Here is a 15,482-nt window from a genome sequence, read left to right as displayed (position 1 = left end):
AAGAAATAGAGTGCATGAAGACCATCGACTATGCTTGTGGCCTCCCCTTCATGCACAGGTGTGGCGAGCAGGCAGTGCTTCCCTCTCTCTGCCTTCATGCACCACCAGCCAATACGACCACCAGCCTCTGTCATTCTGGAGATTACCCCTTCTGTGCTTTCTTTTCAAGTTTTCTTATCTTTGCACATATCTTCACAACTGACAACAAAACACAATGTTGGATACCATTATGTTTCCACTAATGTTTTCTAGTCACTCTTGTATTCTTCCACATCGGAGGATATAACCAGCTCCCCCAGAAAATAAAATAGAGGTCACTGCAGCAGCAGTGACTTCCAAGCTATTTGCTAAATTTAGCTGCCCAATAATTTCCACGCGAATGAAAACTGCGAGCTGCAATTATGGAATGTTGAAACAGAACAGGACCTTAAAGGTCATTGAATCCAACCCTTTGTTTTTCCGATGAGGGTATGGGGGCCTAGACATAGCCTTCGATTTGCTTGAGGCTACAGAGCTTGTTAATGGAAGCGATGGAACTTGAACTAAGACCTGCTCAGCTGGGGGCAATGCTGTCCTCACTAGCCCCAGATGTTCTGCCTGCTCTGATCAGCCTCACCTAGCCAGGCATAGCAGATATTACTGGTTGTGGCTTACTCTCTGCGGCCATTCATCTATTTGGTGGCTGGCTATAAAATAGCAAGGGCGTCTGCATTGTAAGTTGCTGCAAGAGAAATGAAATGATTCCATACTCCAACCCTGCCCCCAGCTCCCAAAACTTCCTGCCTGCCGTTCATCAATAATGAATGGCCCATCCCTGCGATACTCAGAGGGAGCTTACGTGGCACTTTGGCGCAGCCGGTTAGTAATGTACAGTGGATAGAGCCTTTCTTTCAAATCCCAGGGCAGCGGGGCCTTCAAGGCTAGCATCGCATTTTCAATTAGCTGCTGAGCGACTGTTTGGCATGTGTGTGAGTGAAGAGGTACACAATTAGCTTTTTATTCCTTTCTGGGCTGCGCTGAGGAGACCCGAGAGCCTGGTGAGGGAGCAGCCAGGCCAGGCTCGCTGTGGATGTGCAGGGGGAGCTCCTCAGGCCTCGGCCTCCTCGCCCGCCCGCTCGCTCGGCAAGTGCAGCTATTCATCACCAAGTGCTCTGTGCTGGCCGAGGGCGCCTGAGGAAACATCCCAGACGCGCCTGGGGCTGGTCTCTCTGAGCCTTTCACGTCTCTCACTAATTCTCATCGGCACCATGGAGCCCAACAGTCCCAAAAAGATACAGTTTGCTGTGCCTTTATTCCAGAGTCAGATTGCACCCGAAGCGGCAGAGCAGGTAAGTGGAACTGGGTGGGGACCAGTTACTGGATATAAAGTAACAGGACCTACATTCTTGTTCTTAATTGAAGGCTTCTCTACCTCTTGAATTTGCCTAGCTTCTTGGATTTCCAGGCTACGTGAATGAGAAATGAGTTGGTTTCCATGTGTACTTATATTTGAGTTGCACTGGGGGAACTATTGGTTAAAATGCAGCACTTCATGTGATACACAATTGGCACCTGTTAGGGAAAATGATTATATTAGCAATTCAGATTTGGATCCAAAAATCTGTGTGCTTTTGCTTATTAAAATAACAGGTTCAGCAGTTAGAGAAACTTCAAAAATATTCTAAAAATTAACCACCTTTTATTTCATTATTTATAAAATCAAAAGATTCATTTAACAATGAAAGCATTAAATCTTAGAATAATTTCAGATTATAGACTTCATATTTTATTTTAATATTTTTTATTGTGTATCCAGAGCAGTAATTATAAGCATATGTAATGTATAATAGGTAGGATTTGTAGGTATATGTATAATTTTTAAAATACTTTATTCAGATATTAAAAATAGTATTTTAACATTTCCTGAATTCCTTTTCCATGTATGATATATCTATATATCAGTATTTCTCTCTTTATCTCTGCCTCTCTCATGTGTGATTGTTTTACATTTGTATTACCTTTCATATTCAGATTTAGACTCTTGGTGCAATGGAACCACTTAAAAGATCATTTGTGGTAAAATTATAGCAATGGGGAGGCAAAAGCAAAGAAATGTACAGGGTCATCAGCCTAATTCATTAATTTCTTAAGACCTAAATTATCCATGAATCTTTTCCCAAATACTATATACAAAGCTTTAAAACTAATTATTAAATCCGAGACTCATAATTTTTGAGGATGTTTTGATAATCTGAAGTACATTCAACCCAGTCTCAGGCCAGATAATTACAACCTTGTACATGTATCTGTGTTGAATTGGACACTGGTTCTATCTTGGACAAGATGCCATTGGTAAATTTTGTCTACTATCCTACTGACATGTACTTTAGGAATTTGCTTATATATTTAAGGAATCAAGGTCACATTAGAGACTCTAGTCATAATATGCTCCTGTAACTCTTAAAATTAAGAACTGCCTCCACCTAAGAAAACCTATTAGTTTTAAATGAATTACATACTTTCATAAGATCCATATCCATTCTTTATTTGTTGATTTATTTTAAATACTATACTAGAAAATAAGAAAAGCTTGTAATATTAATTAAAATTAAAAAGTCATGTTGTTAAATTTAACCTGCTAGAAATTTGAGTTTTCTAAGCTTCTCTCATTTAGAAATAAGGGTAATGGATCTTGAAAGCATCAGCAATATTATGAGGCTCCAAGAAAGCCATTAAAATTAGCAAGACCTCCCTGTACCTTCAATGCATATTAATTTTTCGTGGCGTCATTTGATTATATACAACTACCTCTTTTCTGTGGAAATGTAGCTTTTTGGTCAACAAAGGTGATACTCATATATGGCAGTTCTGTCCGACTTTCTATATTTCAAAAAAAAATTTGTGAGCACCTACTGTGTGCCCTCCAGATATTAGCTTTTGTGGGTTGGGAAAAGATGAGGGTGGGACAGCTTTGCAAGCTGCAGGGTAACCTGGAGCAGGGTCTGACTCTCACTGACCTAAGCTGGGCCTTTGTTGTTCACAGATCAGGAAAAGAAGACCTACACCAGCATCCCTTGTGATTCTCAATGAACATAACCCCCCAGGTAAAGAAGCATGTTGTGTTTCACACTAACAGAACTGAATAGAATTGTTAAAATAACATCAAAGAGAGTATCTTTGCCAGAAGATTTCAGTTCTGGATTTCAATTAGCAATAATCTAACAAATTCGTCTATACCATGGATTATAAACAAAACCAGAAATAAACATATAGAAACTGTCTCAGGGAACAGCCGCTTTTCCTCTAAAATGACACATTGGTGATTATATGCTGTGAGATGTTTTACTGTCATGTGTTCAGATATTTGTACAGAATTTGGTTCAGTGCTTACTAATGAGGCTGGTAGAAAGTTGTTTAATTAGGTTTCAAAGCTCAAATTACAGCTCTCGAGGTGCTTACATCTTTACAGAATAGGTTTCTTATTTATGAAAGGTTGTCATGGGGTGGGCAATGAGCCAGCATTGGCTATAGCTTTGCTGATGATGTCATCTCTGAATAATGCAATTGACAAGTAACCAGATCAATTTTCATCACTGTTCATTTGAGAGCCATTCCAAAGGACTGCATCCATTTGTGGAGGTTTTATTTTCCATTTCCTGTAAAAAGTAAAGCTGATTATTATTTCTGATAAAGAACTACGGTCTGCAATACACAAACATTATTCACTTATTTACTGGAGGTGATTTTAATCTCACATTTTTTCCCCCCATTGATCCTCTCCACCCCACCCCCAGGCCTTCTCCCATACCAATGTCTGTGTCCATGGGTTAGGCTTTAATCTCACATTTTAGTGCTGTTTCTAGATACAAGTAAAGTAAGACAGCAAAGGTCATGGGATTAATTTGTAGCTAGGCAGGCCTTAGTGTTGGATTTTTGTAGGTATAAACAATAAGGGTGGACAAAAGGAGTTCAAATAGTGGAAACATAAGTGTTAAGTCTAAGTATAGGTCTTAGTAAATAATTACTTTTAAGAATTTCAGGGCAAAATAGTCTGACTTTTTCAGATTCCTCTCTTATTAGAGAAAGATACATAAGGAAAGAAAGTAAAATTTTAGTGGAATATTCATCAGTGAGCCCAAATCTAGGAAAGTGTTGAGCTGATGAAAACAAATAAGCAAATTTATTCCTGGTGAAAATAAAGAATTATAATTTGATCCCATATCTTTAAAGTATTATAGCACTTTAAAATCATTTTGAAATATATTATTTTACTTAAAAATGTTAACTTATATTTGGATGAATCAGAGCCGCAGATGGTATGCATTTATAGTTTACAAATCAATACAAATAAGTAAACGTAATAATGAAATCTCAGATTGGAGGTAATTTTATAGCAGTTTTTCATCACTGTGGCAGACTTTTCCATAACGTCCTAGAACTTACCTCCCTGTGCCAACCTTGAAAAGGATTGCCCACCTTGATTTCTAGGGGCCCTCTGACTAATGAAGAATTCTGCAGATGTTGTTACTGTTTGAATATAGGGAAGCCTTGTAACCTTTGTCTCTCATTTGAGCTCCCAAAATAGTAACTACTGTTTCTTGAATGCCAAATATTTGCCATTTGCAATTGAGGAAAGTGATTTTTGCAGAAGTTCTTCCTCTAGAAGTGACAAATTACACAGACAAACAGATAATTCTGATTCTAGAGCCTATGCATTTCCCGTGGCATGATCCCGGCCCTGCGAATTTCAGCTTGCAATACGCAGTGAAGGCTCTGTAACTGTGACTAGACATTCAGGTCCTATTGACAAGCAAACCCAAACTTGAAATAAGTCTTTTGTCTAGACCACTTAGTTTAGTAAATTAAGAATGATATTTTATATCCCTGTGAACAAAATTTAGATATTTCCCTAGAAACCTTTTGTTACCAGAGCTCTTAATCACTAGAGGGCATTGTGTTATTTCCTTTATTGACTCCACCATTTTCTCTTTTTATAAGCACCTTTGGAGAGAACACAGATGCAAATAGCATCTCACGGAGAACTATGTGGTTTTAGTAATGTCATCTCCCTGCATCTTCAGCCTACTTTTGGAAATTAGAATAGCTTCCAAGGCCTGGTCAGCCTTTAGATATATATAGCAATGTATATGGCAACCAGAGATTTTTGGACTAGTGATGGGTACTTGCAGCAAAAAACCGAAATGCTTATATTGTTTTGTTGTAAAAATGATCTAGAACCAAAGGAGGAAATAAATTACAGAGGAAATAAATCTAAGGAACAAACAAACAGCAATAAAAGAACACCATGCCAAACCCAACCAACCCTAGATATTGATGTTTATTGACCATGTGTTCTTGGGTAAGGAACAACATTTCCAAGCTTTATTTTCTCATCTATAATATAGGGGTTATAAAGTCCATCTTTTATATTTCACAGTGTTGTGGTAATGATCAAAAGAATTAATGTAAACACACTTTAAAAATTGCAAAGTGCAACAAATGTTAGGTGTCATTAGCTTATGCGTTCTGGAATACAAACTTTGCACATGATATTTAAGGTTAAGATATAAAAACTAGAACAGATTCTTCATAACCTCATTTGTATTAAGTATTTCTGCCCTACCCAACAATTCCTTATGTTCCAAATATTACCTGAACATTGTCTATCAAACAAAACATTACAGATAACGGCAACAACAAAAAAAACCCTCATTAAGTGTTAAATGACCTTTTTTAAGCACTCACTTCCTCTAGCTCTCAAAAGCAATATGTTCGCTGACAAATAAAAATTGATTGCAGCTTTAAATCCTGGCAAACTAAACAAATCTCTTTAATTTATTGAAATTGCCCAGGAAACAAGTGAGTGTTCTTGGAATCAACTATCATTAATGCTGTTTAAAATCCCTGAAAGAAACCTTTCTTTATTGTTAATTAATGAAGCAAGAAAATTAAATTTTCCATATAGAGACATAATTAACAAACCTTTTCAATTCATATGATTACATCGGTGTATTGCAATCCTTGTTAAATGAGTTAGACATAGTGTATTTTTTAACCTTTTCAAGAGTTTGCAGAAATAGTCAATTATCAAGTAATATTTGAAAGAATGGTGTGATTTTATATTTAGAAATACATAGGCATTCTGTTTATATTTGATAGAGGAAAAACAGAATAGAAAGATGTTTCGACACGTAAATCCAGATTGTTTGCTAGTTCATCTATGCTGATCTAAACACATAGATGAGCCAGGCACCTGATTAATAGGATTCCAGGGTCAACAAAATGCCCCATCAATCCCCTTCTAACTAGTAGCCCAGAGTTCTCAGCAGGAGGACTACAGAAACAGATATATGACCTGTTAAGGGTATGTCATTCTCTGGCATAGATTGATCAGTTTAATGGGAAACAGGACTAAAAATTTTGAATTGAAGACATCTGCTTAAAAAAATGTAATAGCAAAGGGTGTGTGTTTAGGGTGGAGAGGGTAGGAACTATGTGTTTGCTCCTAGGAATGACTCTGAACAGCCAGAGGCCGTAAAAAGATACTGGAAACTTGAGATGAGCAGAGAAGAGCAAAAGAAAACTTTCATCTTTTAAAAATATTTTCTGGGCTAACAGTGTGAGTTACCTTGTAGAAAACTGCTTATTTTTCTGTATTTTCAGTTCATCTTCTATCAAGGGCCTATTTATGACAAGCTCTCTGAGGCTACACAGTAGAGCCTCATTGTCTATTCTTGTACTGTGTGCACTTTGCTTTTACTCTTGGATAATCTGTAGTTAACTAATTTGGTTCCTATATTCTTACTTAGAGGGATGACTACACACAAATTTTCTCTATTTAGAAATAAGTGCAATGCCATTTTCTGCAATTTACTTCATCACATTTCCAGATTTATTTAAATATACTTATCTTTAAGTAGGCTTATGAGAAACTACATATTTGATTACCAGTAATGGAAATCTAGTATTGGAAAAGAACTTCAGAAAATACCTAACCTAACCACGCATCTTCATGAAAGATACATTAATCAACCCAAGCCCCAGAAACTCATTCCATTTTAAATATTTCAGAAAAGAATTCATAGTTATCCCTAGTTTTAAATTCCAGATCCAGTAATTTTAGATGTTAGAAAATAGTTTCTTATACCAAACTTGAGTAATGCCACACTTTATTCTAAAGTAACTCTTTGTTTGCTGCCTTCAATAAAAGTTTATTTATTCACCTTATTAAATTGATAAAAATATTCTTTATCATTTTCTTTTCTGTATTAATATTCCCAAGCTCCTATAAGGTTTTAGTGAACTGTATCCAAACCTTCCTTTTCTGTTGGCCTTTGGAGCCCAGAGCTATACACAATCTTCCAGTAAAAAGCCAACCTAGACCAGGCATTCTAACTATTAAAGTTTGTGGCATCCATTCTTTTCCACTTATGGTTAAGCAGAGACAATATGGTTACAATTAAATTTAATGGACCTGATTCCTGTTAAACAGGAGTGAACCAAAAAAGGTCTGGAACTTAGCGAAGATTCGTGCAAGTACCCAGGAGTTTCGGCATCATTTAAAATCTTATACATCTAAAAATTGGGACCAGAAATATAATGTAAAATGGTTTGGGGATGATATTTATTGAACTTTCTATCCCACCCAATTTGGGGAAGATTGATTTTCTCTTTGACACTTTTAGCTCCAAATATTCTTAGAAATTCGGAATAAAAACAAAAGCATGTTCTTACATAGATCAGGATCCTAAAAATTAGTTAATATGAGACATATGAATTAAATATCACACTATCTCCCTTCAACCTTGATATTAAGTCCAGTCAGTAGAGAGAATTGGGCTTTCCAATTGACTGTGCTATTCAGTCTTTTTCATACTAAAAAGAATCCATAGTCCATTCTGGATGTAGCCTAAGACTTTCTAAATGAAGCTTGCACTTTAGGACTCTGATTAAATGAGATTTTGAAGCCTTTGCATTTATAATCCTGAGAGACATTGGATGATACCTAGAGAAGATTGCTGGAGTTAGACTGAATTGTTCAAAACAGAGAAGCTCCAGGGATTTCTGATGGTGGGAGGTTTTTCAGGGTCAACAAAGTTAGAGTGGAGATTTGTTTTCAGTGTTAGGGCATTCATATGCACACAATCTCTTTTCATGGAGACCCTCTATGTAACAAAATGAACGATTTGTGATCAAAAGGCAATGGGCACCTTGAATGAAAGCTCCAGAAATCACACTGAGGATTTTCCTGGGTAAGATATCATCAGCCCAGACCTGCAAATTCCTGTAACCCCCTGGATCTCCAATCAAATGTATTCAAGTGAAAGCTGTACTGGACCCATAGTCCAGACAGTTTTGTTTCATTCTAGGTTTTCTTGTCTTCTCTGGGAGTGTGGCTGTAATTCATTCTGATCCACAGTCCTTATTGATTGTTTAGCATTTATTTTGCCTTCTTGGTATTAATGACAGTACCGAACAAACAAACACCAATGTTTGAAGACCATTCAAGAGTGAACTGGTATCAATTTCTAAGGAATTTCAGAAAAACTTTTTTTTTTCCTCCTCAGCATTTATTTTTATGAGTTATTCAATGCCAAACCATGCTGAATGATATAAAGACAAGTGATGCATGTAGCTTTCGGAGATTCATGTATTATACAATCGGCTGACTTATTTTCTCATAACTATTTAATCTGTTCAATCTGTCAAAATAGCCCAATCAATTGGAATAATTGTGAGCCAAAGATAAGGTTCTAGTTTTTAGTAATGTCAAAATTTGCTATACTATAGGTATAAAGAACTAGTCTACTCCTCAAATAAATGAAAGAAGATGAAAGGGCAAATTATAAAACTATGAAATAGTTCTACTTTATTTCAGCAAGATAACTACTTTACTCATTTTGAGTAATATCATATACTTTTCACCTTTATGTTGACTTTAATAAAAAATAGCTTAGTAAAATATGACAGAATAGGGGTAGGGTCAATTCACTTCATTTCCTTGGTCTTTGTATCCCTCCTTGTGGTGGATATGACAGATGTGAATAACTCTATGGCACTTTTGCTTGATGTAGAGAGGCACTGTTTGTAAAGCACTGGCTTTGGGGTAAGATCAGGGTTTGAATGCCAGCTTTGCCAGTTACTAGTGGTGAGAATTAGGTGTGTACTTAACCTCTATGGGCTTGGTTTCTGCCTTTCTTAAATAGAATATTGAGGTCTGAAACAGTGCATAGAACAGTGCCTGCAATGAAATAACCCTGAAGGCATGCAATCCCCCTGTGTCATTATGTATGCTTAGAAAAGCCTGAGTTTTCTGAAAGCCTGCATTTCTTATTGGAAGGTGGCTCAACTCTTTCAATTCTGACTGCATTAGGTAGTGTCAAAGAGTGCCGCCAAGAGATGGGGGGTTTTGATAAGAGAAAAGATGTACCATATTTCCTAATTCATCAGGATAAGAATACACAAGGCGTTGTTATGTACCTCATACTGTGGTATTTGTTCAACTGAGCATGTTTACAAATATAATTTATATGAAATATTAGCCCTTTAGAGTTTTTAAAGTAAGCATGACATTTGGTGTCTATAAAATTATGAAAATACTATTGTGAGCATTAGAGATCTTTGTGGCAGATTTGTATTTGACCAAAAATGAAATTCGTATTCTAGTAGTATGAGGAAAGAAAGAAAGCTGAGCACTGAGTATAAACATCCTTCAGAGGTATCCATTAAACATTAATTTTGGCTGCTCATATTTGATCCCATTCCAATTGTTCTCACTTCCTTTCATACATCACCTCTGTGCAATTTTCTGGCTAAGCTTTCTTTCTTTGGTTCCTTCGTTTGGTCCTTTGCCAGCTTTTAAGACTAAGTCTAGACTGGCTCATTAGTGTAAATCAGTCTCCATATTTTCCACCAATTTCTCTTACTTAAATTGTAGCATGACACTCACTTACATTTCAGAAGTTTTCCCTGACTGGTCTGATCCATTGTCCAGCTCTGTTATTCCAGTACACTCCTGCCATCCCCAACTCTCCAAGCTCTCTATTGATTTGTGCATTCAATTCAATTCGATACATATTTACCAAGTTCTTATTCTAAATCTTCCAGGAACATGTGGTCTACGTAGTGGGGAATGATATATTGGGATGAACCTGATGCAATTGTAATAATAATAGAATTCCCAATTTCTCAGTCCACGGTAAGATTAATTCCAGCCAAGACATAGAGGCACTTATTTATCATGCTCACTGGTCTATAACACATTTGTATGACTTATTTTAATCTTTTGCTTTAAACTTTTAAGGATTGGAGTCAGAGCTAAATTTTCACTATTTATTCCAAACTAGTAGAGTAGATATATCTATTCAAACTGGCAGAGTGAATATCTAGTAGAGTAGATATCAGATTCCTATGGATTATTAAATTTAAATGGATAAAAAGTAGATCCTTAAATCTAGTGGCCATCCATCAAAAATTTTGGACACCTACTCTGATTAAGGAACAGTGTTAGATCCTCTAGGAGATAAAATGGTAAGCCACCATTTCTACCCTCATGGAGAAACCTACCTGAGACATTTTTTTCATTTAACACATGTATTATTGATAGTAAAACCAAGAGCTTATGGCAAAAATACAAAACAGAAATGTCTACTGCAGGACATTTTGGGTGGATTAGATTATAATGTTGTAAAGCACAGTACAAAGACTAGATGCTTGATAAGTGGCAGCTATTATTTCAGGGAGGCCGGCATGGAGTACCTAGGAGTAGAGGTGTTGAAATCACTCAGGTCTGGATATGGATGTCAGTGGGCTGCTTATTACCTGTGCTACCTCAGTAAAGTGGCTCATCCTTCAAGCTCCATTATGTGAGAAACCTAGGTTCTTGCGACTCTGAAATGCATGTTTTTTTCCTCTAACGCTACCATATTTCACTAAATAGAAATATATTCATTAGAGAGAAGGCTATTCTGTGTTCATTGAATTAAATGTGCATTTTTGTGTCTGCATAATACACACGGACCACATCATTGTCAGCTGTCCTGGGTAGTTTAAGGGCACAGTTTCAAACTTAAGATTTAAAAAAGAGATACTATAAGCTCTTTCTAATTGTTTCTAGTTCATACTAATACTCAAGAAAAACAGTAAATTGGTGGTACTTGGGGACCTCCAACAAAAAAATATAGCCAAGCTATGTAATTAATGGAGAAGAGTTATTTATATATTTCTTTATTTTAGAACTTCTAGGGAGCAAACCTGAAAGCTTTGGAGTTTTCTACCCTTTCTTCCATCCTTTTCTAGTCCTGACTTTGACCAAGTAGTGATCCAACAATTCCAGGCACATTTGGTAGCAGAGTTTACCAAGGGCTTAAACTAAAATGCCCCTACGGCGCAGGCAGGTGAGAGCCCTGGCTCTGTGTGGGACATTGTTATGGGCCCTGTGTTCTATGTGGAGGAAGCAGGCTCCATTGAAGCCTTTCAAGTTAAACAGACAAAACTACAAAGAAAGAAAAATACACTGTGAGCGATGGGGGCCCCTAAGTGGTGAAATTTTAGAGATGCTGAAAAATATCTCCCTGAATCTGTTTCCATACTACCTGAAATTCTACCTTTTGAAGTTGTTGTTATTACTGCCACTCTATCTTCTAAAATGCAAGGACCTGACCAGGTGTTACACATTGTCCCTGACAATTTAGGGAAGTAGTCCATCTGGGGCTCAGAAGGAACCTTGAAAGCCTGAGGCGGAGGAAGAGGAATGTCCTGGAGCAAATGTCCCAGCTGCAAAGATCAGGGACCTCAGAATTGTCTCCTCCCTCCCAATCTGTTTGCTGTCACTTCTTTCTCCATGCTCTGTCCCCTTCACATCTTCCCTAATATTTCGGGGACACCCAACAAACGTTCGAAAATGTTACATCTGTATCTATGAGTCTTCTCTGTGCTATGGGTGGAAGATTATCTTTGAATTAACTCAATGGCTTTGCATCACTTAGAGTAATTTGATATAGAGACAATTATAATATGCTTAACAAAGCTAAGCCTTTGAAAATTGCATCATCAAAGGGAGATATATTGACAGTCAAGTTAGAATACAATTACAGTTCAACCTCGGCAATAATGCTGATGAAAATGTACTGTTTGAACTAAGAAAATCTAGGAAATTTGTGATCTTTCTATTTTTCATTGTCGGAGAGCAATTTTCCATCATTATGGAAAGCGATTTTTAGAATCACACTCTTTACATATAAATGCATATTGACCTGCTTATAAAAATAGAAATGAATGCACAAAATAGAAGAATGAGAACAACAGTTATTTTAGAATAATTTGTCTCAATGGCGTAACGTTATTTTATGCTTTTTTCCTGTCTGATGAAAAACAGACGATTAGAGAACACATACACATGTTTATATGCACAAATATGTGTACACATGCATATATAATTCAAATATCCAGCTATGTGTCAAAATATAACAGGTTATCAATATAATAAAACCTACCTTCATTAAGTGACCTGGCTTACAGAAAGTCCAAGATCTAACAAAAGATCTAGGAAAGCTTTGTGAATTCAGGTTATAAATGGAATAAAGCTAATCATAAAAACAATTTGAATTTAAGACCAATAGATAAAAAACTAATCATATAATTTGAAAAACCATCAATATAAAACACTGAAATTACTGGCATAGGTTCAAGTGGTGAGATTTATTTAATTAGAGATTTTTAAAATCAGAGGTATATTTAAAAATAAGTTACATTTATTAAATATTAGTTGCTTTAAGGATATTTCCTCATGGGGGGGGGCGTTCTATGCTCACTTTCATAATTTGTGAATATGAGGAAAAGTATTACAATTAGATATAGAAAGTGAATTTCTCCTCTGCACCTGAAAGTCAATGTCTAATGGAATGTGTCATCCAGATGGCTGGTGTTGCTCAGTGGGTGAGCGTCGATCCAGGAACCAAGAGGTCACAGGTCCGATTCCCAGTCAAGGCACATGCTGGCATTTCAGACTCAATCCCCAGTAGGGGGCGTGCAGGAGGCAGCTGATCGATGTTTCTCTCTCACCGATGTTTCTGTCTCTCTCCCCCTCTCCATTTCTCTCACTAAAATCAGTAAAAACATATTTTAAATAAATAAATAAATAATAAATAAATAAATGAAATGTGTCATCCAATTTGAAATCAACATTTTAACTCTTGACTTCAGAGTTTCAGCTAATGGTATCCCTGTTCTTCTAATTGTTGAACCATACAACTTTGGAATCATCTGTGGCTCCTCTCTCTCCTGCCCCCTAAATCTATCGATGGCTTTTCTGCTGATTCTAGTATTCAGGTTGAACCTATCTTTCTATATTTTTACTGGCTGCTCAGTCTAGGACACTACTGCTTTATTCCAAGGTCTTATAGTAACTTTGAAACTGCTTTCCGTGACTTTAACACTGGGAGCTGGCTTTGTGTAGAACTAAGAGCCCTAAACTTAGAACTGGTAAACATGACATGTCTGTCAGTCTCTGAGTCTTGGTTTCCAGTTCCACGAAACACAGATCATGGTAACCCGGGTGATACTGGAATCGAGCAAGATGTTGTATGTTAGCAATACTATTGATAGCGGATTTGTTCTTGCCCCACTGTGGTTTCTGTGAGAGGCTTTGGCAGGCTTAATTATATATGGGTGATTTACTAGGGAAGATTTACTTTTCATAATTGGCTTTTTATGACCTTTAATTTGTATCCTATAATTTACCTGTCCTAGCTTTCAATTAGCTCTGATAAGACACATGAGGTCTTCTCATGAAGGGCTCATGTATTTCATCATAATTTGCACATCACTCCTATTTCTTGCTTTAAGTCACTCAGTCATTTCCCCCATAGTCTATGAAAACTTTATTACACAAATTGGTGATAATTGTACTAAAGCTGAGATTTAATTAAAGGAAAGAAATAAACAGAACAAAGAAAAACAATTGAGTTAGATCATGGTTAATATTACTGCTTTATTATTATTATTTTACTTTTGACCTGGCTTAATTTCTTCCCCCCCCCTTTTTATTGAATTTATTTGGGTGACACTGGTTAACAAAATTATACAGGCTTCAGTTGTACAATTCTACAGCACATCATCTGTACTCTGCATTGTGTGTTCACTACCACAAGTCAAGTCTCCTTCCATCACTATTTATCTCCCCTGTACCCTCCTGCACCTTCCCCTCCCCACCCTTGGACCCTGAGCAATCACCACACTCTTGTCTGTGTCCATGAGTTTCTTCCCCTGTTTCTTTTTTGTTCAATTCCTCCACACTGCCCCCAGAACCACCGTCACCCCGACAGCTGTCAGCCTGCTCTCTGTCTATGAGTCTGTCTCTATTTTGCTTGTTGGTTCATTTTGTTCATTAGACTTTTCTATTTCTTCCTTTATTTCTGGCTGGGGGTTCAAAAGCTAAATACAAGAACCTTGCTTATGTGCCATGGGTACCTTCTTATTGAATTTAACTTTTCCATATGAGCAGTGATTTCATATCAAGCAGGACAGGCTGAGACTGGTTTGCTTTTCAAAGGACTGTCCACTCTCCCTTCATGGATCCTAAGCACTGCCCACTTGCCCCCAGTGATTTTCAGGATATAATGCCAGAGAATTACTCACCATCACATTTCAGTGAAGAAAAATGTCATGAATGACTGAGCTAGAATGGCTCATCTCAGATTCTACCACAGGCCATTTTACTTGGTGAAGAGCCCAGAATTCCTGCTTTAATAAGGCAGTAAAAGGCACTTTTTGCTTAAGGTCTTGGAGACGGTCGAAGATAGTTTCATACCATAGTTTTACGGTTCACAGCCATAGTTAGAGTGAAGGCCAACACCAGCTGCTCTGTTTATAGGGACAGTTACAGTACAAGGAACATATTAAATACATTTAGGACATAAAAACAAAAATACCTGTAAGCTACAAATAAAACAATTTTTAAAATAATATGAGCTCAAAGGCAAATTTAAAGAGTTTAACAGTAATGTATTTACCTTTTATAGTTTTCAAACCTATTTCACCTATAATATATATCCTCAAAATGCTGTGAGATGAATATTACCTTCATTTTACAGAAGGAGGGTGATAGGTGAGCTGCTCAAGGTCAAAGAAGCAAGTAAGTTAGTAGGCCTAAAATTTAAACATAAGTTGTCTACCCAAAGTCAATGTGATTTCTCACTATATTAATACTTTTTTTTCTACAGATAAGTAACACCATAGTCTTGCTATTTTATTTCTGTCTTCCTCATGGAAGTAATTATAAGCAAGTTCCTCATTGTAACTTAGCCACGTGAGGTTCTGTTTGATGTGATACCAGAATGTACTTTTTTCTATTCTATTCCAATGTAAGTGATGCTGTTTTGGAGTGTTGATTCTATACCTTTTTTATTATTACTTTTTGATAATGTATTAAATAAGATGATTGTAGAGTTATTAATACTAGATTTTTTATTATATAAGCAAAAATTCAGATAATCAGAAAAATA

At 36.6% G+C, this 15,482-nt stretch overlaps 1 protein-coding gene across 1 annotated transcript in view; it reads left to right on the top strand.

Moving 5' to 3' along the window:
• Window positions 1-851: 851 nt before the first annotated feature.
• Window positions 852-15,482, top strand: part of PPP1R1C (protein phosphatase 1 regulatory inhibitor subunit 1C) — an 84,812-nt gene continuing 70,181 nt past the window's right edge. The window contains exons 1-2 of the mRNA XM_081142708.1: window positions 852-1,328; window positions 3,023-3,083. Of these exons, the coding sequence (XP_080998834.1) occupies window positions 1,248-1,328; window positions 3,023-3,083 (142 nt within the window). The 5' untranslated portion in view covers window positions 852-1,247. The remainder of the gene's footprint in view (window positions 1,329-3,022; window positions 3,084-15,482) is intronic.

This window comes from Miniopterus schreibersii, assembly GCF_964146895.1.
Source record: "Miniopterus schreibersii genome assembly, chromosome: 7".
NCBI lineage: Eukaryota > Metazoa > Chordata > Mammalia > Chiroptera > Miniopteridae > Miniopterus > Miniopterus schreibersii.
This window is presented reverse-complemented; position numbering and strand designations above follow the sequence as displayed.